Source organism: Trifolium pratense, linkage group LG2, assembly GCF_020283565.1.
Source record: "Trifolium pratense cultivar HEN17-A07 linkage group LG2, ARS_RC_1.1, whole genome shotgun sequence".
Taxonomy (NCBI): Eukaryota; Viridiplantae; Streptophyta; class Magnoliopsida; order Fabales; family Fabaceae; genus Trifolium; species Trifolium pratense.
In genome coordinates, this window is record NC_060060.1 from 18861115 (window position 1) to 18884729 (window position 23615).

The following is a 23615-nucleotide window of genomic DNA, read 5'->3' on the forward strand; positions in this document are numbered from 1 at the left end:
ATTTTCACTTAGAAATTCTAACTTCATAATACAACGGAGTAATATAATTTAAGTTTTAGCATCAATAAATTCCAAATTTTATATCTCCAAAAAAACATGCAGTGGGCTTGGCAGGGCTATACGATTTTAAGTAGCTTTTTTTATACACACGAGAGGCTGTATAATTTTGACTTTTAAATCTTATTTTGGGTTTTTTTTTATCAGGTGGTTTTTTATTTTCTAACTCGATGCGATATCACATCTAATTATATTAATTTTCACTTAGAAATTCTAACTTCATAATACAACGGAGTAATATAATTTAAGTTTTAGCATCGATAAATTCCAAATTTTATATCTCTAAAAAACATGCAGTGGGCTTGGCAGGGCTATACGATTTTATGTAGCTTTTTTATACACACGAGAGGCTGTATAATTTTGACTTTTAAATCTTATTTTGAGTTTTTTTTTTATCAGGTGGTTTTTTATTTTCTAACTCCAGGTGATATCTCATCTAATTACATTAATTTTTCACTTAGAAATTCTAACTTCATAATTCAACAGAGTAATATAATTTAAGTTTTAGCATCAATAAATTCCAAATTTTATATCTCTAAAAAACATGCGGGGGGCTCGATAGGGCTATACGATTTTATGTAGCTTTTATTATACACACGAGATGTTGTACGATTTTGATTTTTGAATCTTATTTTGGGGTTTTTTTTATCAGGTGATTTTTTATTATCTTACTCCAGGTGATATCTCATCTAATTACATTAATTTTCACTTAAAAATTTTAACTTCATAATACAACAGAGTAATAAAATTTAAGTTTTAGCATCAATAAATTCCAAATTTTATATCTCTAAAAAACACGCGGGGGGCTCGGCAGGGCTATACGATTTTATGTAGCTTTCATTATACACACGAGAGGCTGTACGATTTTGACTTTTGAATCTTATTTTGGGGTTTTTATTATTAGGTGGTTTTTTATTTTCAAACTCCAGGTGATATCTCATCTAATTACATTAATTTTCACTTAGAAATTCTAACTTCATAATACAATAGAGTAATATAATTTAAGTTTTAGATCAATAAATTCCAAATTTTATATCTCTAAAAACATGCGGGGGGCTCGGCAGGGCTATGCGATTTTATGTAGCTTTTATTATACACATGAGAGGTTGTACGATTTTGACTTTTGAATCTTATTTTGGGGTTTTTTTTTATCAGGTGTTTTTTTTTTCTAACTCCAGGTGATATCTCATCTAATTACATTAATGTTCACTTAGAAATTCTAACTTCATAATACAACAGAGTAATATAATTTAAGTTTTAGCATCAATAAATTCCAAATTTTATATCTCTAAAAAACACGCGGGGGGCTCGACAGGGCTATACGATTTTATGTAACATTTATTATACACACACGAGAGGCTGTACGATTTTGACTTTTGAATCTTATTTTGGGTTTTTTTTATCTGGTGTTTTTTTTTTCTACTTTACCTTTTTGTTAATAGGTTCATTGTACTTTCTACATTACTCTACAAATTTATTTTGTTTTGCACAATATGTTTAGGATAATTTCTCAATCCGTCTCCCAAAAACGCGGGAGCTTACCATAACCGTGTTTTCAGTACTTCAGTTATTCGATGACTAAACACCCAAAAATAATGTAGCTTAACATCAAGTACTATAAACATCAATATACTATAACATTGTAGCTTGACACCCAATATTCTATCATATAATCGGTATATTTATCCCATATTTTGTACCGGATGAATTTTATTCTTGAAGAAGATGTTTAGACCGAAAGGTTTTTGGAAATACACATCACTGATGGTCATGTAAAATGGGAGAAATATCTTGGTAATAATATAATTTTTTTATAACATTTGTCTAATTGTTATATTTAAAAAACTTATGTCATTATTTAAGCATAATGGCTGCTGAATTAAATGTATAACTCTTTAGATTATATCACCATGCTTAGAAAATACTTAATTGGAGTGTTTTATGAGTATTTGTAGGTTATAACACTGAGCATATTGTTTACGGAAATTTCACAATACTTTTGAACACCATACATTTTCATATTATGAATATCATAGAATAAGTATATGTCTCCCATATTGTATACCAGATGATTATGATTCAACAAGAAGGCGTTGAACCCGATAGGTCTTGGGAGATGAACATCAGTCAACATCATGCAAATCAGAGAACCGTCTTGGTAAGAATATAGTTTGTTTTTTAATATTCTTGCTATAAGTTTAAATTGCTTATGTTACCTAAAATTGTATTTTAATCTTGCTAACATACAAGCTGCCTCAAGATTTCGTTTCACTTTAGCAGATCCACCTCAAGTCTTGAATGTTGTTGTCATGGATCAACAACAGTAATTGTATTATGTCAAATGAACTTATCATGGCTAATGTGTTGTAGTTGATTATGTTATTAAGTTAGACCTTTGATTTAAACAATGCTTTGTATTGTTGTCTAATGTTGTTTTTTGGTTTTCAGTTAAAGTTTTAAATATATAAACAATTATATTTATTGGTTCTGTTAGGGTAATTAACATAGGTCTAAATATTATATTAAAAAAGCTATGTCATTATTCAATCATATCAGCTATAGTCGCCCCGTGCATTGCACGGGTACGTATACTAGTTGAACAACATATATTGAAGAGAGTTTCATCCCCTAAACACTGTTTCAAAAACAAAATCAAAGTTTGATTAGGGTAGGTGTTGCGTTAAAAACACACTTAGAGCAAGTGTACTCTAGCGCAGAAGTAGTATAAAAGATTATCGTATCCACAGGGATTAATTAACAAACACCAAACTAGTTAAGATTATTTATTATTTAAACTAACGAGTAGTTGAATTGTCATGAAAACTAAAGAGAAAATAATGACTAGTAAGAATAAGAACAAGAATAAAAACGTGAAGTTGTAAACCAATAGAGAGAGGTCTAGGGTCATGGTTTCACTTGCAATATTCGGTTCCCTATGTCTAGTTCCATTTGAATTCCTTTATTTTAATTCAATTACCAATCCCTTTACTAAAACTATTAATCCGTTTGGTCATTCGTGATTAATATTCTTTTTCCTAAATTAACCTTTGTTTGGTCATGCAAAGAGTTGAAATTTAAGAAAAGCATAAAGCAAAAAAAGGTTGAATGATTGGAAGACTAAGATTAAGGTTTGGTCATGCAATAATCTAAGTCTCATTTATCCTATAGGTCCACCAATTAACTGCAGTACGGTCGCTGATCAATCAATTGATTGTAAACATTCATAGGTTGATCATTCCTAATCATGTGATAAAATCAATAGGATAACATTAATTGAACAAAATATCGAAATTTAAATTAGAAACTAGAACATATAAGCTAAGACATAGCAAAAGGAATTTTAATTGCAAGATTCACCATAAACCCTAGAATAGTATTTAGCTATCCATAATCAAAAAGAACACCAACATAAAAGTTGAATTCATGAAATTAAGAGTAAGAAATAACCCTAGAATGAAGAAAATATGTTGCTCCAAAGTTTTAATCTTCAATCCAAAGCTTTTCCAATTTTCCTCTCCCAGCTGTGTTACAGAACATAAGAAAGCATACCCCCAGTGTTTACCAAAGAGCTCTATTTATACTCCTTGCCTTCCAATTGCTTAGCCGCCTTCGCAAATCTTCAATATTAAGTCTTGTATCACCGCTAATCCACTTGATTTTAAGCTCCACTTGATTTTAAGCTTTGTCAGACCTTTTTCAACTTGCCATCCTTTTCATTGTGTTGCTGCCGCCTCTCTTACTGAGAAGGAAGACAAATCAATTTTGTTATTGTTAAGACTCCACTTTTAATCACCACTTTTGACTCTAATTACCCCTTGAGAAGGCACATGTTACTTTCCTTTAATATTCCTTCGTGTTTGATTTCTTTTGGACCTGTAACATTGTTTTAATTTCATTTTCACATAATAATAATAATAATAATAATAATAATAATAATAATAATAAATAGTATAAAATATATAATGTTTATCTTTAAGTGATTCAAAAAGTAGATTTGCATTTTTTTAGCTTTTCTTCTCTTTTGTATAATATAGTGCAAATCAAGTGAGTTATTTATATAATAATAAATAATTACTCTAAATTAACACAAAAAATATTTACATAAAATACACTAAATTGGAGTTTATCAACTCCCCCACACTTAACCTTTGCTTGTCCTCAAGCAAATTTCCTGGCTTACTACATTTTCAAAAAGGAAGACAGAGATAGCCAAATGAGAGACCAAAAATTATAATCAACAATGACAGACAATATATGATATATGAGATGTCAAAAATTTGCCCAATTAGAGACTTTTAATGTCCATGAAAACTATCTTTAAATGAACAAGGACATTCTCACAATCTCTCTAAAGTGTTTAGGGACTAGGCAAATAAGCACTCAAGTTTCCACAAAATGCACATTACCATAAGCTTGTAATTTGACCGATATCTCCACTAAATAGTCTACATGCATGCAAAAGTTGAGGTCTTACGGGTTGTAACGGGGCCATGGTTAAGTTGTGTAAGGTGGGATATAAGAAGAAATGGATAATCAAAGGGGTAAGAAAACAAGAAACAAATAGTAACCTTTGAAACAAAAATGGAGCTCCTATATATTTTCACAATTTTGCTCAACTCCAAAACTATTACTTCTTTCATTTTTTCTTTCAGACAGAGTGTGGTCCTAAAACTTTTTTTCTTAATTTCTCATTTTGCAATTTTTTTTTTTTCTTTCTTTCTTTAGAAGGAAGTATTCACAATAATCCACACAAGCTACTTCTTTTCTTCTTTTACTATCATCATCCCTTTTTTCTCTTTTTTTTTTTTTTTTTTTTTTTTTTTTTCATTACAAACACCAGAGCCATTTTTTTTCTAGTTATACATAGAGTACACATGAGCAGCTCAAATTTGGAATTTTTATTTTCAGCTCAACAAAATACATGAACATCTCAAATATATGACAATTCTCTTTTATTTTCAATAGTTTGCTCCATTTTCAATTCCAAGTGGTTACCAAAAAAAAAAGAAAAATATTTAATCATATCAAGGTACCAAGGAAATGCATAATAAATAGGCTCAAAGTGGGCAACTAAGGATGATTTCAAAACAATAAAATTAAAGGCCAGAAAAAAATACCTACAAATGCCCCAACATTTTTCACATGATGCAGATCAATTTTCGCTTTAGCACGGTCACAAGACAAGTTCTAGAATGTGACAAAATGGGAAACACACTCACACTCACACAAAAAGAAGGGGTTAGAATTTATACTTTAACAAGTAATCCCCTTATAAAGGCTCAAATCTCACATATAGAAGTTTGGTTCACAAAAAGATAGTCCACATAGCACATTATGCTAATTATTAGCTTTCAAAAGACAACCCCAATATAACATTGAACCAGTCTGTCAAATAATTTTTTTTTTTTTTTAGGGTCCCTCAAAGGCATGATCTCTATTTTTAAACATAATTTTAATCAAAACAAGCCAGAAAAATGCCATCAACAAAACTAATAAAAGGCACTGTCAAAATATAGTACCTAATAATACCTAAATATAGTACCTAATAATACCTCCCCCACACTAGCAATAAGCATGGTCCTCAATGCAAGAAAAAAAAAAAAAGTATGTAAATGGACAAACTAACATAAATAAGTGTGAGAGGGTATCAAAAAAACTTCCCTGAAAAAAGCTTTCAATCACTGAGGAGAGTGGCATAGCTCACTTGGAGCAACCCTTCCTCGTAATGCTTTGCACGCTGTCCGTTGACTTTGAAAGTGGTTCCATCTTCTCTAGAGACCTCAAGTGCTCCATGTGGAAAAACTTGAGTGACAGTGTAAGGTCCAAACCATCTTGAGCGCAACTTTCCAGGAAAAAGACGCAGCCGTGAGTTATAGATTAATACTTTGTCACCAATTTGAAACTCACGCAACTGAATACGCTTGTCGTGCCACTTTTTAGTGCGCTCTTTGTATAACTTTGCATTTTCATATGCTCCGAGACGGAGTTCATCCAATTCATCCAACTGCAGCAACCTGTTTTCACCTGTAAGCTGAGCATCAAAGTTAAGAAATTTTAAAGCCCAAAGTGCTTTATGCTCTAATTCAACAGGCAAATGACATGATTTACCAAAAACAAGGCGGTAAGGAGACATTCCAATAGGAGTTTTAAATGCAGTCCTATATGCCCATAATGCATCATCCAATTTTAAAGACCAATCTTTTCTAGATGCATTAACAGTCTTCTCTAAAATTCTTTTCAATTCTCTATTTGAAATTTCAACTTGTCCACTAGTTTGTGGATGGTATGGAGTTGATACCTTATGGGTGACACCATATTTGTTTAAGAGTGATTCAAATTGTTTATTGCAAAAATGAGTGCCACCGTCACTAATAATAGCTCGGGGAGTGCCAAAACGAGTAAAAATATTTTTCTTTAAAAATTTCACTACAACCCGAGCATCATTAGTGGGTAAGGCTGAAGCTTCCACCCACTTAGACACATAATCTACAGCAACAAGAATATATTGATTTGAAAATGATTTAGGAAAGGGACCCATAAAATCAATACCCCAAACATCAAAAAGTTCACAAATCAAAATATTATTCAATGGCATCTCATGACGCTTAGAAATATTACCACTTCTCTGGCAGTTATCACATGATTTAACAAACTCATGAGCATCTTTAAAAATAGTAGGCCAATAAAAACCAGACTGCAAAACTTTATATGCAGTCCTATTTGGCCCAAAATGGCCACCTGCCTCTTTAGAATGACAATGCTCAAGGATAGAAGTTACCTCTTCCATAGGCACACAACGCCTAATTACCTGGTCTCCACATACTTTAAATAGGTAAGGATCATCCCATAAGTACTGCCTAGCATCAGAAATTAATTTATTCTTTTGCTGATATGAAAAGTGGGGCGGGACTGCCTTACCGACCAAGTAGTTAACAATATCTGCAAACCATGGATAGTTTGAAATAGCTAAAAGCCTCTCATCAGGGAACATCTCCTTGATCTCCCCGTCATTTGAAGGTTGCATCACGGTATGGTCAAGCCGTGAGAGGTGGTCAGCTACAAAGTTCTCCGAGCCTTTCTTATCTCTAATTTCTAAATCAAATTCTTGTAACAACAAAATCCACCGAATCAGCCTAGGCTTTGCATCCTGTTTACCAAGCAAATATCTAATAGCAGCATGGTCAGTGTAAACAATTACTTTAGAAAGAATGAGGTAATGACGAAATTTATCAAATGCAAAAACCACCGCTAGTAACTCTTTTTCTGTGGTAGTGTAATTTCTTTGAGCATCATCAAGAGTGCGACTAGCATAGTAAATAGTGTAAAATACCTTATTCTTTCTTTGCCCCAAAACTGCCCCTACAGCGCTATCACTTGCATCACACATGATCTCAAAGGGGAGTGACCAATCAGGGGCAACAACAATAGGGGCACTAATTAATTTTTCTTTTAAACAATTAAAAGCTTTCAAACAACTGTCAGAAAAATTAAAAGTAGCCTCTTTAAGTAAGAGATTAGTCATGGGTTTTGAAATTTTTGAGAAATCTTTGACAAACCTCCTATAAAAGCCAACATGGCCTAAAAAGCTACGCACCCCCTTAACAGAACTCGGAGGTGGTAATTTAGAAATTACCTCAACCTTTGCAGGATCCACCTCGATGCCTTTATTGGACACTTTGTGTCCCAAAATAATGCATTCTTGCACCATAAACTGACACTTCTCCCAATTAAGTACTAAATTAGTCTCCCTGCATTTCTGCAACACTAGATTCAAGTTATGCAAACAATTTTCATAAGAGGATCCAAATACAGTAAAATCATCCATAAATATCTCAATGCATTTTTCAATTAAATCAGAGAAAATAGCCATCATGCATCTTTGGAAAGTGGCAGGGGCATTACATAAACCGAATGGCATTCTTTTATATGCAAAAGTACCATATGGGCAAGTAAAAGTGGTTTTTTCTTGATCTTGTAAAGCCACTGGTATTTGCAAATAACCGGAATAACCATCCAAACAACAATAATATTCATGCCCTGCCACTCTCTCAAGCATTTGATCAATAAAAGGAAGGGGGAAATGATCTTTTCGGGTGGCATCGTTTAATTTTCTAAAGTCAATACACATACGCCACCCAATAGTTTTTCTAACTGCAATCAATTGATTTTTATCATTTTCCATTACAGTAGTACCTCCCTTTTTAGGAACACATTGTACAGGACTTACCCATTTACTATCTGAAATAGGATAGATAATACCTGCATCAAGAAGCTTAATCACTTCATTTTTTACAACCTCTTTCATGTTAGGATTCAATCGGCGTTGTGGTAGTGCACGAGGTTGGTAATCATCCTCCATGTATATCCGATGAGTGCAAATTGAGGGACTAATGCCTTTTATATCATGAATTGACCATCCAAAGGCCTCTTTGTTTTCCCTCAATACTCTTAAAAGTTGTTCCTCCATCGTATCTGTCAAATCTGCAGAAATTATCACAGGCAAAGAGGAAGGGGGATTCAAAAAAACATATTTCATGTTCGAGGGAAGAGGCTTTAATTCAAGCTCAGGTGCCTCTTCAATTGACGGTTTAGGCTTTGGAGTATTTCCCAATTCCAAGTCCTCAAATCTATGATTACTCCAATTCTTTTGAGGGTGGTGAGCCTGCAAAAACTTTAAAAACTCTTCTTCTTCACCACCCTCTATCATACCAAGGCCCTGCACGGTAAGTACTTTTTCTAGAGGATCTTGCTCCCTAAAGTCATCAAACACGTCAGAAGTAATCATATCATTAATATCAATGGTTTGAATAAAATTACATGAAGCAAATGAAGAAGGATTTTTCAATGAATTAAAAACTTGAAATACAACTTCTTCTTCTCCTAATTTCAAGGTCAATTTCCCCTTTTTAACTTCAATTATGGCATCTCCGGTTGCTAAAAAGGGTCGTCCCAAAATTATTGGAACGTCCTCATCCTCTTCCATGTCTAACACTACAAAATCTGCAGGAAAAATAAATTTATCTACTTTTACCAAAACATCTTCCACTATCCCGCGAGGGTGAGCTATGGATCTGTCAGCTAATTGTAAAGAGATGTTTGTAGGTGTTGGTTCCTGCAAGCCAAGTTTTCTAAACACAGACAAAGGCATTAAATTTATACTTGCCCCTAGATCACACAATGCCTTATCAAAATGAGAGTTACCAATTGTACAAGGGATATTAAAACTACCGGGATCCTTAAGCTTAGGTGGTAATTTTTTCAAAACTATAGCAGAACATTCCTCAGTAAGTTCAACTGTCTCAAAGCCTTCTAGCTTCTTTTTGTTGGAAATAATTTCTTTTAAAAATTTAGCATATTTAGGCATTTGAGCAATAGCTTCAGCAAAAGGAATGTTAATATGCAATTTCTTAAATATTTCAAGAAACCTAGCAAATTGTTTATCATGATGTTTATTTCTAAGTCTTTGAGGAAAAGGAACACTTACCTTTACTGGCTCATCTTTCTCTTTTGCTTTGTTGTGATCCTCAAAAGTGCTCTCTTCAGTAAGAGCTTCTTCTTTTTTCTCAGGCACGCACCTATCTTGGTTGTTTCCTTGATTTAGCTCTTTGCCGCTTCTAAGTGTGACAGCCTTGCAATGTTCATTCTTCTCCTTTGGATTAGGCTCGGTTTGAGTAGGTAGTGATCCTTGAGTCCTTTGTGATAACAAGGTAAGGATACTTGAGATATGACCTTCCATGGTTCCAAATTTTTCATTTGTCTGCTCCATAAACTTGACCAAGACATCATTGGCTTCCAGCTTCTTTTCCTCTTGCATTTGAACATGTGGTGGCTTATAGAAATTAGAATTTTGCCATTTCTGTTGTCCACCCCATGACAAATTGGGGTGATTTCTCCAACCTTGGTTGTATGTGTTTGAATAAGGATCATTTTGGTTTCGGTTGGAATTGTGAATATAATTGGCCTCTTCGGTTGCGGGAGCGCGTTGACCTTGTGCTTTTATCAAGTCTTCAATGGATTGAAGTCTTTCATCAGTTTTATTCATATAGTTGGCCAATACACCCATGCATGGATGTCCGACCTTCTCCATGTATCTGATCAAGGAATCTTGCATGCCGGGCCTCAGGTCACTTTTCTTATGGCCGAGAAAATTGGCTTCCTCAGTTAGGCTGGCCCATGGGTTTCCTGTGTTGTCATCAATTGAGTGGAATGTGGGAGCTGGCTGCGCTTGTTCCATCTTCAATGCCTCAATTTGTTTAGAAATGGCATCTAGCTTTATGTCAAAGTTGGTTTCAGCATTGACTTTGTACATCCCAGCCGGCTTCTTTGAGTGTCTATCATTTGTGGCCCACTGAGCACTGTCAGCAGTTATCTCTGCAACTAAATTATACACTTCATCGGCCTCTTTATTTAGCATAGAACCTCCACAAGCTAAATCGATAATTCCCCGATTCTGAGTTGACAATCCATTGTACAAAATTTCAAGTATTCGGCACTTCTCGAATCCATGGTGAGGGCAACTTCGGAGCTTGTCTTGAAGTCTTTCCCATGCTTCATGTAATGATTCTTCTTCATATTGAGAGAAGTTTGTGATTTCAGCCCGAATCTTGGCGGCCTTTCCCGGAGGAAAGTATTTGTTCAAAAACTTTTGTGACAATTGCTCCCATGTAGTGATAGAATCATTAGGCATAGAATCTAGCCATGTAGTTGCTTTGTCAGCCAATGACCATGGAAATAGTCGCATTCTAATGGCTTCAGGTGTGACCCCATTGCATTTTACCGAGTCTGCCACTCTTATAAAGTTCTTAAGATGGGCATTCGGATCTTCAGTTGGCGAGCCCCTAAATGTTGAATTCTGGATCATTTGAATTAACCCCGGTTTCAGCTCAAAATTGTTGGCTTGCACAGGTGGATTGACTATGCTGGTAGTGATATTTGTTGAGGGAGTGAAGTAGTCCCGAAGCGTTCTTCTAGGAATTTCAGCCATTGCTCTACTCTTTGCTCTGTTTCTACGAGCAGTTCTTTCAATTTCTGAATCAAAAAGCAAAACAGGCTCCTTAGAGCGGGTGAGCATGCACGAGTAATAATAACACTAAAATAAAAACAACAGAAAAACAAAAAATAAGAACAAAGAAAAAGAAAATGTCTAAAGTAATAAAAATCTCTTTCGTCCAATATTGCTATATTAATCCCCGGCAACGGCGCCAAAAACTTGTTGCGTTAAAAACACACTTAGAGCAAGTGTACTCTAGCGCAGAAGTAGTATAAAAGATTATCGTATCCACAGGGATTAATTAACAAACACCAAACTAGTTAAGATTATTTATTATTTAAACTAACGAGTAGTTGAATTGTCATGAAAACTAAAGAGAAAATAATGACTAGTAAGAATAAGAACAAGAATAAAAACGTGAAGTTGTAAACCAATAGAGAGAGGTCTAGGGTCATGGTTTCACTTGCAATATTCGGTTCCCTATGTCTAGTTCCATTTGAATTCCTTTATTTTAATTCAATTACCAATCCCTTTACTAAAACTATTAATCCGTTTGGTCATTCGTGATTAATATTCTTTTTCCTAAATTAACCTTTGTTTGGTCATGCAAAGAGTTGAAATTTAAGAAAAGCATAAAGCAAAAAAAGGTTGAATGATTGGAAGACTAAGATTAAGGTTTGGTCATGCAATAATCTAAGTCTCATTTATCCTATAGGTCCACCAATTAACTGCAGTACGGTCGCTGATCAATCAATTGATTGTAAACATTCATAGGTTGATCATTCCTAATCATGTGATAAAATCAATAGGATAACATTAATTGAACAAAATATCGAAATTTAAATTAGAAACTAGAACATATAAGCTAAGACATAGCAAAAGGAATTTTAATTGCAAGATTCACCATAAACCCTAGAATAGTATTTAGCTATCCATAATCAAAAAGAACACCAACATAAAAGTTGAATTCATGAAATTAAGAGTAAGAAATAACCCTAGAATGAAGAAAATATGTTGCTCCAAAGTTTTAATCTTCAATCCAAAGCTTTTCCAATTTTCCTCTCCCAGCTGTGTTACAGAACATAAGAAAGCATACCCCCAGTGTTTACCAAAGAGCTCTATTTATACTCCTTGCCTTCCAATTGCTTAGCCGCCTTCGCAAATCTTCAATATTAAGTCTTGTATCACCGCTAATCCACTTGATTTTAAGCTCCACTTGATTTTAAGCTTTGTCAGACCTTTTTCAACTTGCCATCCTTTTCATTGTGTTGCTGCCGCCTCTCTTACTGAGAAGGAAGACAAATCAATTTTGTTATTGTTAAGACTCCACTTTTAATCACCACTTTTGACTCTAATTACCCCTTGAGAAGGCACATGTTACTTTCCTTTAATATTCCTTCGTGTTTGATTTCTTTTGGACCTGTAACATTGTTTTAATTTCATTTTCACATAATAATAATAATAATAATAATAATAATAATAATAATAATAAATAGTATAAAATATATAATGTTTATCTTTAAGTGATTCAAAAAGTAGATTTGCATTTTTTTAGCTTTTCTTCTCTTTTGTATAATATAGTGCAAATCAAGTGAGTTATTTATATAATAATAAATAATTACTCTAAATTAACACAAAAAATATTTACATAAAATACACTAAATTGGAGTTTATCAGTAGGGTTATGGGTAAATCAAATCAAAAAACCAAATTCATTAGCAAACAACAATAACAAACCAACACAGTGGAGATTCAAAAATTGAAATGGAAAGGGGAATTCGAAGGAGATTAAAAACACAATTTACAGTGGTGAGAGGCGGTAGCGTTCTGTAATGGCAGCGTCTGCGACTACATAGACGAGGTGGTGGGTCGGAGGTGCGGTGTTCTGCATTCGGTGGTGAGGGAGAAGTTGGCTGAAGAAGGCATTTTTGTAATTATTATTATCAATTTAAAAGTAAAAAATTTTAGAATTTAATTTATATATACGGTCAGGTATAAAGTTATTTTACACATGCGTCCAATAATATAAATTTTGGACAGTAAAGTTTTGAAAATGACATAAAAACTTTTACATTTATCAATAATGCCTCCAAACTCCATATTGCTTCCAGCCTTTCCTCCAACACACTGTTGTACTGTTGTAGCCAATTGAGAGCTTCCAATAATGCTACTGCTTCAGCTTCTTTAACCTCCGGTTTGCCTTCAAATTTCTTCATATAGGCACGTATGACTTTGCCTTCTGCATCTCTCAAACAAGCTCCAATGCAGTACTGGTTAGCTTCCTCATAGCACGCCGCGTCGACATTACATTTAAGTGTTCCTGGTTGGGGTTTGCACCAGTGTAGTTCAGTCTCATGTACAGCCGGACTTCGGTGTGTTGTTCTCATATTTGTCGCTTTCAACCAGTCGTTAAGTGACTCCGTAGCTCTTCTACTAACTTCAAAATTCGTCGGTAATTTATCGTTCCAACACTTTTGAATAGTATAAGTAACGTTATACTATTCAATAATAACATTTTAATTAATTAAAAGTTTGTATTATATGATTCGAGCTCCATTGATATTTTTGGAGGGAGGTAAATGTCCTTTGTAAGTGCTCTTTAAGCCCTAAGGTCTTCCCTGCCTTGTCTCATTAGCTTCTCAAGAGTCAAAACTCAACACATCAAAATTAGGTGGTGCTCTCAAGTTGGACGTCTATTTCCATAGGCAACAACAAATTTCACTATGAAATATGAACAATCTCACTCTCTCATTTCTAACTGTTTCAAGTACATAGGGCTTTCTCTACCCATATGAAAAATAAAACACAAAGTTCACTGCTCTACTAACCCATGTAGGTATTACAATTAGTGCTAAAGTTTCATGAGAATTACTTTTGCCACCCTACTGTCTTCCTCGCATGCCCTACGAAATTATCAAAATACCCCCATCCGATATTTAGGTAGCGGACACCCTCCAAAAACACCATACCTTTATAACGTCCGCTACTTAAGTAGCAGAAGGGTAAAATGGGAAAGGCGTAGAGCGCGCGAGTAACCGGTAGTAAAAGTAAATCTCAAGTTTCATAGCCGGCAGTGACCATATGATGGCGTCCCTTGAATTGTGTCAATAAAACTAAGCATAGTTCCAAGATTCTTTTCATCTGGAATAAACAAGCACCAAATTAACAAATTTTGGATAGATATAACAAATATTCAAATGCACCCTAAAAAAATTCATTGTTAAAAGTGCAAAAAATTATTGATTAAGTAAAGGGTGCTATATAACTTACCAAGTCTTGGGATTTCATGTCCTTTTGGGTGATGAATCAAAACAGGGTTGACAAAAGCCTCTAGCAGAATAATGCTTTCTGGCTTCAAGAAATCCTTCTCACCTTAATCACATTATATGAATGAAGTATAAGTAAGTATATTGATGACTTTTCCTCAAATATAATTCTTAGAATCTAAAGGAAAAGTTGCTGAACAAAGAAATTGAAGAGTTAGTTTTTTGAAATTACCTATAATGTGAAGAGAGGGGCAATCAATTGGTTTTGAAAATGCATGGAAAGCAAGTTTAGGTGTTCCATACTTCATCCCACGAAATATGGCTCCTGATATGAGAATCACGAACTTGATCTTGCTTATCTTCTCAAGTGCTACTCTCTAAAATCAATTGTAATTTAACATCAACCACTAGTCAAATTTAGATTAATAATCATGTTTCAAAGTAAAAACTTCAAATCTCAGTTAAAAGTTATAATCTTTTCTAAGGACAAAAATTTCGCATTGAACATGTGTTTAATGTCTGACACGTGCATGTCACTGACACAAAAATTTCTCAGTACTACTGGTACATGATTTTACATTTAATTATTTCATAGTTTAAAAATATTATCAACATCGACATGTCAACATTTTAGTGTCGTGTCAGATGTTTGTGCTTGTGAGTGATTTGCAACTTAAGAACACCTGAAACATGTCAAAATTAATTTCATATTTCGAGAATCTCCTTTATCTCTCTCACAAAAAGTTAATCCAAAAGTGCATTCGGGAATAGGGATGAAGGGTCAACTTATTGATTCAAAAAGAAAATGTTTAAGCTTGGTTCTATGCATCAGAACCAAAAAGAGAAAATACTCTTGTGGGGATGCATAGTATCAGAACTATGCTAAACATCATGCATAGGTAGGTGTGAAAGGTGTGAGATTGATCTGAGAAGGCAGAAAAAGACAGTGCAATGGAGTACAAGAAGTGTGAAATCTGGAAATAAGCTTGATGCACAAAACAGAAAATAGGAGCAGAAATGAGCTCAACAGAGCTTGTGCTCAGGATAGGCGCAAAAGTGAAGCTAAAAATGTATTGATCACAAATCTGAAACTTACAACAAAATTAAAACATCCTTGTATAGATGATGTGATACACTAATGATCAACTAAAAACCAATGTAACTAACTCCTAACAAATTAGTTAGTTAAGGAAACTAACTTGTTTCACAAGCAACTGACGTGTCCTTCATTTCGCTATCATTAACAAGGAGCAACAAAGAGAATTCACACAGTTTGAACATGAGAACAGACAAACTAGTACGATGGTACGTGTCGTAGAGTGAGCATGGACGCTTCTGAAATCAGAAAGGGAGGGGAAATGAGAGCCATTGGAAAAGGTTGGTCTCCAAAAAGAGCAATTATGGTGGATAACATGCCACCCAATTGGCAAACCAGGGAAACAATGAGCTAGCAAACCACCAAACACAGAAAAATAATTGGAGTCTGCCGAAATTAGAAAGAGAGCAAGCAGAAGAGAGATGGTATTCTTTGTTTGTGTAGAAAATATTCATCCCAATACACCTGTGATGTGAGGGACTTGAAAGACACGTTCCAACATGTAGGAGAGTTGAGTGATGCTTACATCTCAAAAAATAATAGAAGACATACGAGTAACTGATTCGGTTTTATCAGGTTTGATAACTTTAGTTCAGCTGATAAAGCGATTTGAAGATTTCATGAGTCTTTGCTTAAAGGAGAAAAGATCATGGTTAGCTGAGCATGGTCTGGAAAGGAAAATGTGGATAGTGGTAACACCAAGAGTGATGATTGGAAGCGGGCGACAAAACAACCAGAACCTAATAGGACTTCCAACCTCACGGATACAAGTGTGTGTATGTGTGCGCGCGCGCGCGCATAGTAAGCGTGAGAAAAAACTTGTCCAGCGGAGCAGACGAGAGAAAAAGTTGATCAACGAGTGAATACACATTTACAAAACGCAATGTCAAGGGTGATACAAGGCCACACGAGTCAGTAGAATGTGTCATGGTTGAAAAGGAGCATGATCTTAGAGTCTAAGTTCTCACTGCAGCAACAAGACTTATCAAATATAGTGAGTGAATGGCACGGCAACATTGACAGGATCCGAGATATGGGGCAATTCCAAGTTTCTCATAACTTTTTCGAACCAAGAGGAGTTGGAAATAACTAATCTTACTAACTCTTAATTACCTATTAACAACATATTAACAAACTCGTCTCTGATAATTCCAAAGACAAAAACAATTCTACTAAAAACATTTGAAACATGTGAAAATTAATTTTATATCTCCATAATCCTCTTTATGTTTCACAAAAGAGCAATTAATCCAAACATGCACTAAAATGTAAATAATAAAGTAAGTTAGGGTGTTGCTTTTCTAATTAGTACCTGTGCTTGCATTCCTGGCAATACAGCTGCCAACATAGCTCCCTGAGTGACATTAATTCTTAATCAATCAAAAACGAAAGAAAAATATCTGCATATTTCAGCATCAAACAATCAAAACTTATGAAGCATGCAAACTCTTCGAATTAGTGTCTTACACCAACACCGACCTTTTTTTTGAGACACCGACCTTTATGATTACAATGAATTAAGTTATTTTTTAAAATTACTATCGGTGCCGACGAATCAGTGTTTATGTCGTGTCTAGTGTCAGTGTCTTTATCCGTGCTTCATAAATCAAAACCATACCTGAGAGAATCCAAGAACACCATCAAAAGGACCATTTTTTAGCATGTAATCCTCAATGTATTCTATGCATTCCTCAAAGTTCCTATACTCTGTGTAATCCTGCACACAAATAAATGAAATCTTATTTATGCACCGCAACAAATAAATGAAGAAGATTAATATGATTATTTGTATTAATTAATATAATAACCTCATTGGATTGGAACCATTCATAATAAGGAGGATCGAAAATGCCTTCAACTTGTGATTTTCCCCGAGCTGGACATTGACCATCAAGAAAAACAAGGTCCAATTTTTGTGTTACGGTTTCAGGCCAACGTGAGAATATTGATTTCTTGAGGATTTGACCACTTGTTCTGTATCCATGGAGGCAGAGGATTCTTGGTCTCTTCTGGTTTTCCATTGTGTTTTCAATCTTTTTTTTTTTTTTTTTTGTGAAACTTTCAATTCATTTAACTCAAATAATTTAAGATACTCAATCTTCCCTTTAAATTCAATTATTTTAGTTAGTAAAATTTATTTTATCATCGGTAAAAAAAAAAAGTTTATCTTGAATTCATGGGTGTTTGACTTCAATTAATTTTTTTTCACCACTATCTGGTCCACTGGACCGCCTAATCTGGTATTAAGTGGTTTTATTCCCCTCTTGATTGTAGTTGCGGGGATCGAATCATGGTTCTCCCTATAAAATCCAACGTCGATCACCACTATATCAACTAACGATTGGTTGACTTGAATTATTATACTCAAATATTTTATTAAAAAGTATTTATAAAACATAAATGATAGTTGCTATGAGATGGATCTAGGATCAAATGAAAGTCAAACACCAAAACTACTTATAGTAACGTAGTTGATTGTTGAGTTAAGTATATTCAAACAAGAAAAAAAATAGCAATAAAAATGTGAGGGCCCTTGAATAAAATGAAAATAGACAATGACAATGAGGTGTGTTCTCTAATAACAGCAGCAAAGAGCACCTGGTACACACACATCAGAAGCCAAAAAAACAGCAGCAAAACACACACCAGATGGCAGCCACCAGAGGAGCCTGGACTGCCGATGACACACAACCCTCTCCAACTGCCGCGTCTAAAATTCAGGAAATTAACCGAAGACAAAGTCAGGATCCCGACACCATTCATAGGACAAACATATTGGGATCTTATGGCGACTCAAACCCCACCGCCAAGATAAGAGTTTTATATCATCTACCACCTTCCCCGGATCTTTCACCCCGTTAGAGAAAATAACATCATTTCTCGATTTCAAATCATCCACTCCGTAAATCAACGCAAAACCTCTCTTGACTTTTTCAAATATTATTAAACACACGCAGCTCTTGCCCACTAAAAGCCGAAACCAGAGAAAAAACACTTCCAAGAAACTAATACACCGACCGTGCCATAAACCTCCCTCCATCTTCTAAAGCCCACTGCCAATCTTCTTCGACATTCGATAACACCAACACCGGAAGCACTGCCAATAGACCACCAAACATGTCTTTTTCCCACGCAAACAACCTCCGCCTCCACCCCCACTCCCACCGGCGCACACCATCCCTCTCCACCCACATATTACTTACCATCAAATTTTGTTGCAAAGAAATAGAGAAAAGGGCGGGAACTGAACACAGAGAGGGAGATTTCCCAACCAACAGTCCTTCCAAAACCTTGTTGAGTTCCCATTTCCCACTCTACAGCTAACATTTTGAGCAAACCAACTTCCCTATTCCCCTGAATCAATACCGCAAATATCTCTCCACCACGAAGAGGCTCGACTCAGAATACCACAACTATGGACGTATTAAGCCGAGCACTCAATATTTTGCAACCAAAACCTCTTTCCACAAAGCATTTTCATTTTGAAGCAACCTCCATCTCCATCATTTAATAAGGAGACTTAGGTTAACCTTCCCAACATCCCTCACCCCTAGTCCCCCTTGACTTATAGGCTTACAAACCTCTTTCCAACTCACCCAACTAATCTTCCTACCTCCCTTAACATCATCCCACAAGAATTCTCTTTGGATTCTAATAATTTTCCTTGTAACCACTGCCAGCAACTTCATGAAGGATAAGTAGAAAATAGGAATTGCGTTTAGAACCGAATTAATTAACACAATCCGGCTGCCAAGACTAACATTTATTGAAGTTATATATTGGAGTTTACTATTAAAAGAAGTTATATTGATTGTCAAAATTTGTGGACCGTTGGATGTGTGTTCATATATAAAAGATACATAACGTTACACCACTTAATAAAATTTTAACGAATATAAATTTTACAAAATCTATCGTTAAATTAAAAATTTGTAATATATAGATTGTTTAGGTAAAATTTTACACAAATCTAATACATTATGTCCTTGACTGGGTTAAGGACCACGACTTCGCACCTTCTAAATTTGTACCGTATTCATCATTCTTTGGCCCCAACAGTCAGAAGCAACCAAGACTCACGTGATCCGGCACAAATACGAAATACATATGTTACTGGTCTGTCCAAATCAATCCCCAATCCCCCCCACCCCCCGGCACAATTTCTATCTCATTAACTCTACTCTACTCTTACTCATTCTTATACTCACTTATGTGTTAGAATATTTGCAGGTACTACCCCCATCCTATGGAGGAGAAGTGTTGTCGAACTCGTTCCACAACTCAACTAACCTCTTCGGATCACATCCCTTAAGTATTCATATGATACACAACAATACAATACAACTTTTACAATGTACCAAAGCAAGTTTAATTATTTGTTGTAAAAAAGAAAGTTTAATTATATGACATTTCTCTGTGATTCACTATCACCACTGTGACAAAATAAGCTATAAATAGGACATCTCAATTTTTGACGTGGAAAACTCCTCTCAATGTGAGAGAATAAAAAACTATAGAAAGAAGAAGAGGAAGAAGAAAACAACATAACTCAATGTAATAATTTGATAAATGCGGGAAATTAACAACTAACTGCAACTGCAATCACTAACTAACAAGTAGCTAACATCTTATGATAGCTACTTATATCAGATTCATCTTTATAGCTTGTCAAGACTCAAAACACATCAAAATTAGGTGGTGCTCTCAAGTTGGACTATTTCCATAGCAACAACAAATTTCACTATGAAATATGAACAATCTCACTCTCCCATTTCTAATTGTTTCCTCTATCATTCAGGGAGACTTAGACCCCCTATGTATATATTCAACATAAATAATAGCTATAAGTCTATAACACACTAAAGACATTTTCCCACAAAATTGTTGTATATATTAAATGAAGTTTCATAGTCTCATAGAAAGGGAACAAAAAATCTACTTGAAAATTCAATTCTTGCTGTGACCATCTGAATCTGATAGCATTCCTTGAATTTTGTCAATAAAACCAAGCATAGTTGCAAGGCTCTTTTCATCTGGAACAAAAAATCACCAAATAAATTTTACATACACAAAACAAATATTAAAAATTGTTCAAGTAACATCAATTGAAGTAAGGAATGCTATATAACTTACCAAGTCTTGGTATTGTATGCCCTTTTGGGTGATTGATCACAACAGGATCAACAAAAGCCTTTTGCAAAATAATGCTTTCTGGCTTCATAAAATCTGCCTCGCCTTAATCACATATATGAATGAAGTATATTGGTAAGTATAATGTGCACTAAATAATAATTGATTGAAACAAAGTTAGAAGAAATTGTTTATTGAAACTACCTATAATGTGAAGAGATGGACAATTAATTGGTTCTGAAAATGCATTGGAAGCTAGTTTAGGTGTTCCATACTTCATTCCACCAAACATGGCTCCTGATATCAGAATCAGGAACTTGATCTTGTTTATCTTTTGAAGTGCTAGTCCCTAAAATCATCATCATCATCATCATCATCAGTTCAATGTTCATTCAAATCAATTGTAACTTAACATTAATATCTTAGATAAGTTTATCATTCATTATTTTACTAAAAGAGTATTTTGTAATTTCTGATAACGGATGGAAAAATGGTCAGCTTGTTGATTCAAAAAGAGTATGTGTGTGTTCGGTTCTGCAGTAACGAAAATTGATTTTGAATGAATGTAGTTTATGTGCGTGTTCGCATTCATGTAGACTGCCGTCTACATGTATTTTGTTAGAACATCAACCCTAGTTCAAAAGGATAAAAATACAGAAATCACAAATAATAAACACAAGATGTTTGGTAACAGAATTCGGCTTATTATGCTTATATCTCTAACTGCAGTTCCTTTCTATTATTTCAAGTTTAGGATTTACAGTACACAAACCAAACAAAATGTGTGTTTACATTGGGACGCAAGAAAATCTGTCACCGACGTCAAACCAAACATAGGCTATAGTTATTATAGATTAATAATCATATTCATGTTTAAAGGTAGTTTTAAATTCAAGTTTTAGATTAGAATTTATTTTGGACACAAAATTATTTCTACTCAAGAACATGTAAAACATGTCAAAGTTAATTTCATATTTCTAGAACACCCTTATATCTTTCACAAAAAAGTGAATCCAAAGTCCAAACATGCACTTTTTATAAAAAAAAAAAATAAAAAAAAAATCAATATCCGATCCAAGAACCGACTAATCTGAGGGGTTCAATCCCACTGTTCACTTGCGGAGACCCATTTAAAACCAGAGCAAAACTCTCTATGGGCTAGACCACTAAAATTGACACCGGGGTAATCGAACCTGACACCAAAGGTCTAAGCCAACACCACCACTACGTCAACCCAATGGGTTAACATGCACTAAAATGTACTAGTAAATTAAAGTAAGATATAGGGTTTCTTTGTTAATTAGTACCTGTTCTTGCATTCCTGGCATTGCAGCCGCTAAAAATGCACCCTGAGTGACATAAATTCATAATAACAAATCAAAACCAAAAACCAAAACAAAAAAATTTGCATTTTTCATCATCCAAATAATCAAAAACATACCTGAGAGAATCCAAGAACACCATCAAAAGGACCATTTTTTAGCATATAATCTTCAATGTATACTAAGCATTCATCAAAGTTCTTATACTCAGTGAAATCCTACACACAAATAAATAAAATACCATACAATTATTTAATCACCAACATGAATAAATGAAGAAGATTAAGATTAATTGTATTAATATTAATAACCTGATTGGCTTGGAACCATTCATAATAAGGAGGATCAAAAATGCCTTCAACGTCTGATTTTCCTTGTGCTGGAAATTGACCATCGAGGAAAACGAGGTCCAATTTTTGTTTTACAGATTCAGGCCAACGTAAGACTTGTTTTTTGAGGATTTGTCCACTGGTCCTGAATCCATGGAGACAGAGGAATCTGGGTTTGTTTTGGATTTGTTTTTCCATGATGTTGTCACTTGCTTCATAGTAGTCAGTGTTGGATTTTATTTTATTGACTCTACCTACCACCATAACATAATCATGACACGTCACAAGTAAACTTTATAACCAAAAATATAAGTAAAATTGTATTTTTTTTAGATTTATTAAATAACAAATGTATTTGTTCTGTATTATAGTTCAGATGCATGTCAATGAATCTAAAAAGTTTATTTTTTCTTATATTTGTGGTCGGAATTTGTTAGGTTCATTGTATACCTAAAGTACTTTTTAGATTCATTGTATATTTAGTGCATTTTATTTATAATATAGACCAGATACATCAGATATACAATGAACCTAACAAATGCATTTTTTCTTATAAAATATTCAGGAAAAAGTATATTTTATTTTTATTTTTAAAAGTCAAAACATGGCAAATATTTCAACTGTATTAATATCCTAAATAAAGTTGAGTCAAGAAAATGAATATGTTTAACCAAAATACATTATGGCAAATCTCTTATTGATTCCCTTGCGTTTCTTTTTCTAAAAAATATTTTTGCATAGAATTAAAAGGGTAAACTTATCTAATTTTTTTTTTTGGTATTCAAACTTATCTAATCTTAGTATAATAATCTTTTTACATTTAAATGCCAAACATTGCTTTGAGGCAACTATTAGAAGACTAACTTCTCAGTCTGTACAAACTCTTCTCTGGTAGTACATAAACTTCTTATCGTATATGTAAATGAGGTAGTTGAATTCAGTGTTCATTTCAATTCCACATGTGGCCATTTTTTTTAAACGAAAGTATCATCCACACGTAACTGTAGAGAATAATTTCCTCGAGGTAACTGAGATTCATTTAGGTTTAGGGGATTGACCTCTCTCAACAAATGTTTCTCCATATGTACCAGTCGGTGATCGAACCCAGTATCAAATAGTTAAAAAACCCAAATATCTATGTCACACTATGTTGGTCCATATGTGGCCATTTACAAGAGTGAAAGTCACTTCTTCGAATCAAAGTTGGAGGCTAATAAGGAAATTGGTCTTGTATTGAAGTTGAAGTATCACGTGATTCACGTAGCTAATGTTTTTAGAAAGTTAATTACAGTGCTCTTTCTGGTCACTATTATAAGTAAATTTTACTTTTTGGGTACATTAGAAAAGTGATGTATATAGTCCATATTATGAACCAAATACATTACTTTTTCAACGTACTAAAAAAGTCAAATTTAATTTGCTTAT

At 34.2% G+C, this 23615-nt stretch overlaps 3 protein-coding genes and 1 non-coding gene across 12 annotated transcripts in view; 1 reads left to right on the plus strand and 3 right to left on the minus strand.

Moving 5' to 3' along the window:
• Positions 1-17444, minus strand: part of LOC123903830 (esterase OVCA2-like) — a 53192-nt gene extending 35748 nt beyond the window's left edge. The window contains exons 1-6 of one of the 5 annotated variants that reach the window (XM_045953481.1): positions 17218-17444; positions 17028-17126; positions 16722-16763; positions 14546-14690; positions 14318-14375; positions 13142-14188 (exon numbers count right to left, since the gene is read on the minus strand). In XM_045953481.1, coding sequence (XP_045809437.1) covers positions 14332-14375; positions 14546-14690; positions 16722-16763; positions 17028-17126; positions 17218-17430 — 543 coding nt within the window. In that variant the 5' untranslated portion in view covers positions 17431-17444 and the 3' untranslated portion in view covers positions 13142-14188; positions 14318-14331. Of the gene's footprint in view, positions 1-13141; positions 14189-14317; positions 14420-14545; positions 14691-16721; positions 16764-17027; positions 17127-17217 lie in introns of those variants that run through there. The other 4 variants (XM_045953479.1, XM_045953477.1, XM_045953480.1 and 1 more) reach the window with 4 other exon arrangements.
• Positions 3155-12715, minus strand: LOC123903826. Of its 5 annotated transcripts, XM_045953470.1 has the most exons (3): positions 12407-12715; positions 12042-12333; positions 3155-11085 (listed from the first exon to the last, which is right to left on the minus strand). In XM_045953470.1, the coding sequence occupies exon 3, from the start codon at positions 11039-11041 to the stop codon at positions 5732-5734; it is 5310 nt and encodes a 1769-aa protein (XP_045809426.1). In that variant the 5' UTR covers positions 11042-11085; positions 12042-12333; positions 12407-12715; the 3' UTR covers positions 3155-5731. The 5 variants fall into 5 exon arrangements, 4 of the variants coding, with proteins under 4 accessions (XP_045809426.1, XP_045809424.1, XP_045809425.1 ...); XR_006808187.1 differs by having other exon boundaries at positions 3155-3796; positions 3870-12715; XM_045953468.1 differs by having other exon boundaries at positions 3155-12333.
• LOC123911995 lies at positions 10557-10663 on the plus strand. The gene has a single exon (XR_006810850.1). It is a non-coding gene; the product is annotated as a small nucleolar RNA R71 (small nucleolar RNA).
• Positions 17445-20015: 2571 nt separating the features above from the next.
• LOC123903829 (esterase CG5412-like) lies at positions 20016-22419 on the minus strand. The gene is made up of 6 exons (XM_045953473.1): positions 22173-22419; positions 21981-22079; positions 21847-21888; positions 20744-20888; positions 20543-20644; positions 20016-20442 (listed from the first exon to the last, which is right to left on the minus strand). The coding sequence occupies exons 1-6, from the start codon at positions 22386-22388 to the stop codon at positions 20357-20359; spliced, it is 690 nt and encodes a 229-aa protein (XP_045809429.1). The 5' UTR covers positions 22389-22419; the 3' UTR covers positions 20016-20356.
• Between the last annotated feature and the right edge of the window lie 1196 nt (positions 22420-23615).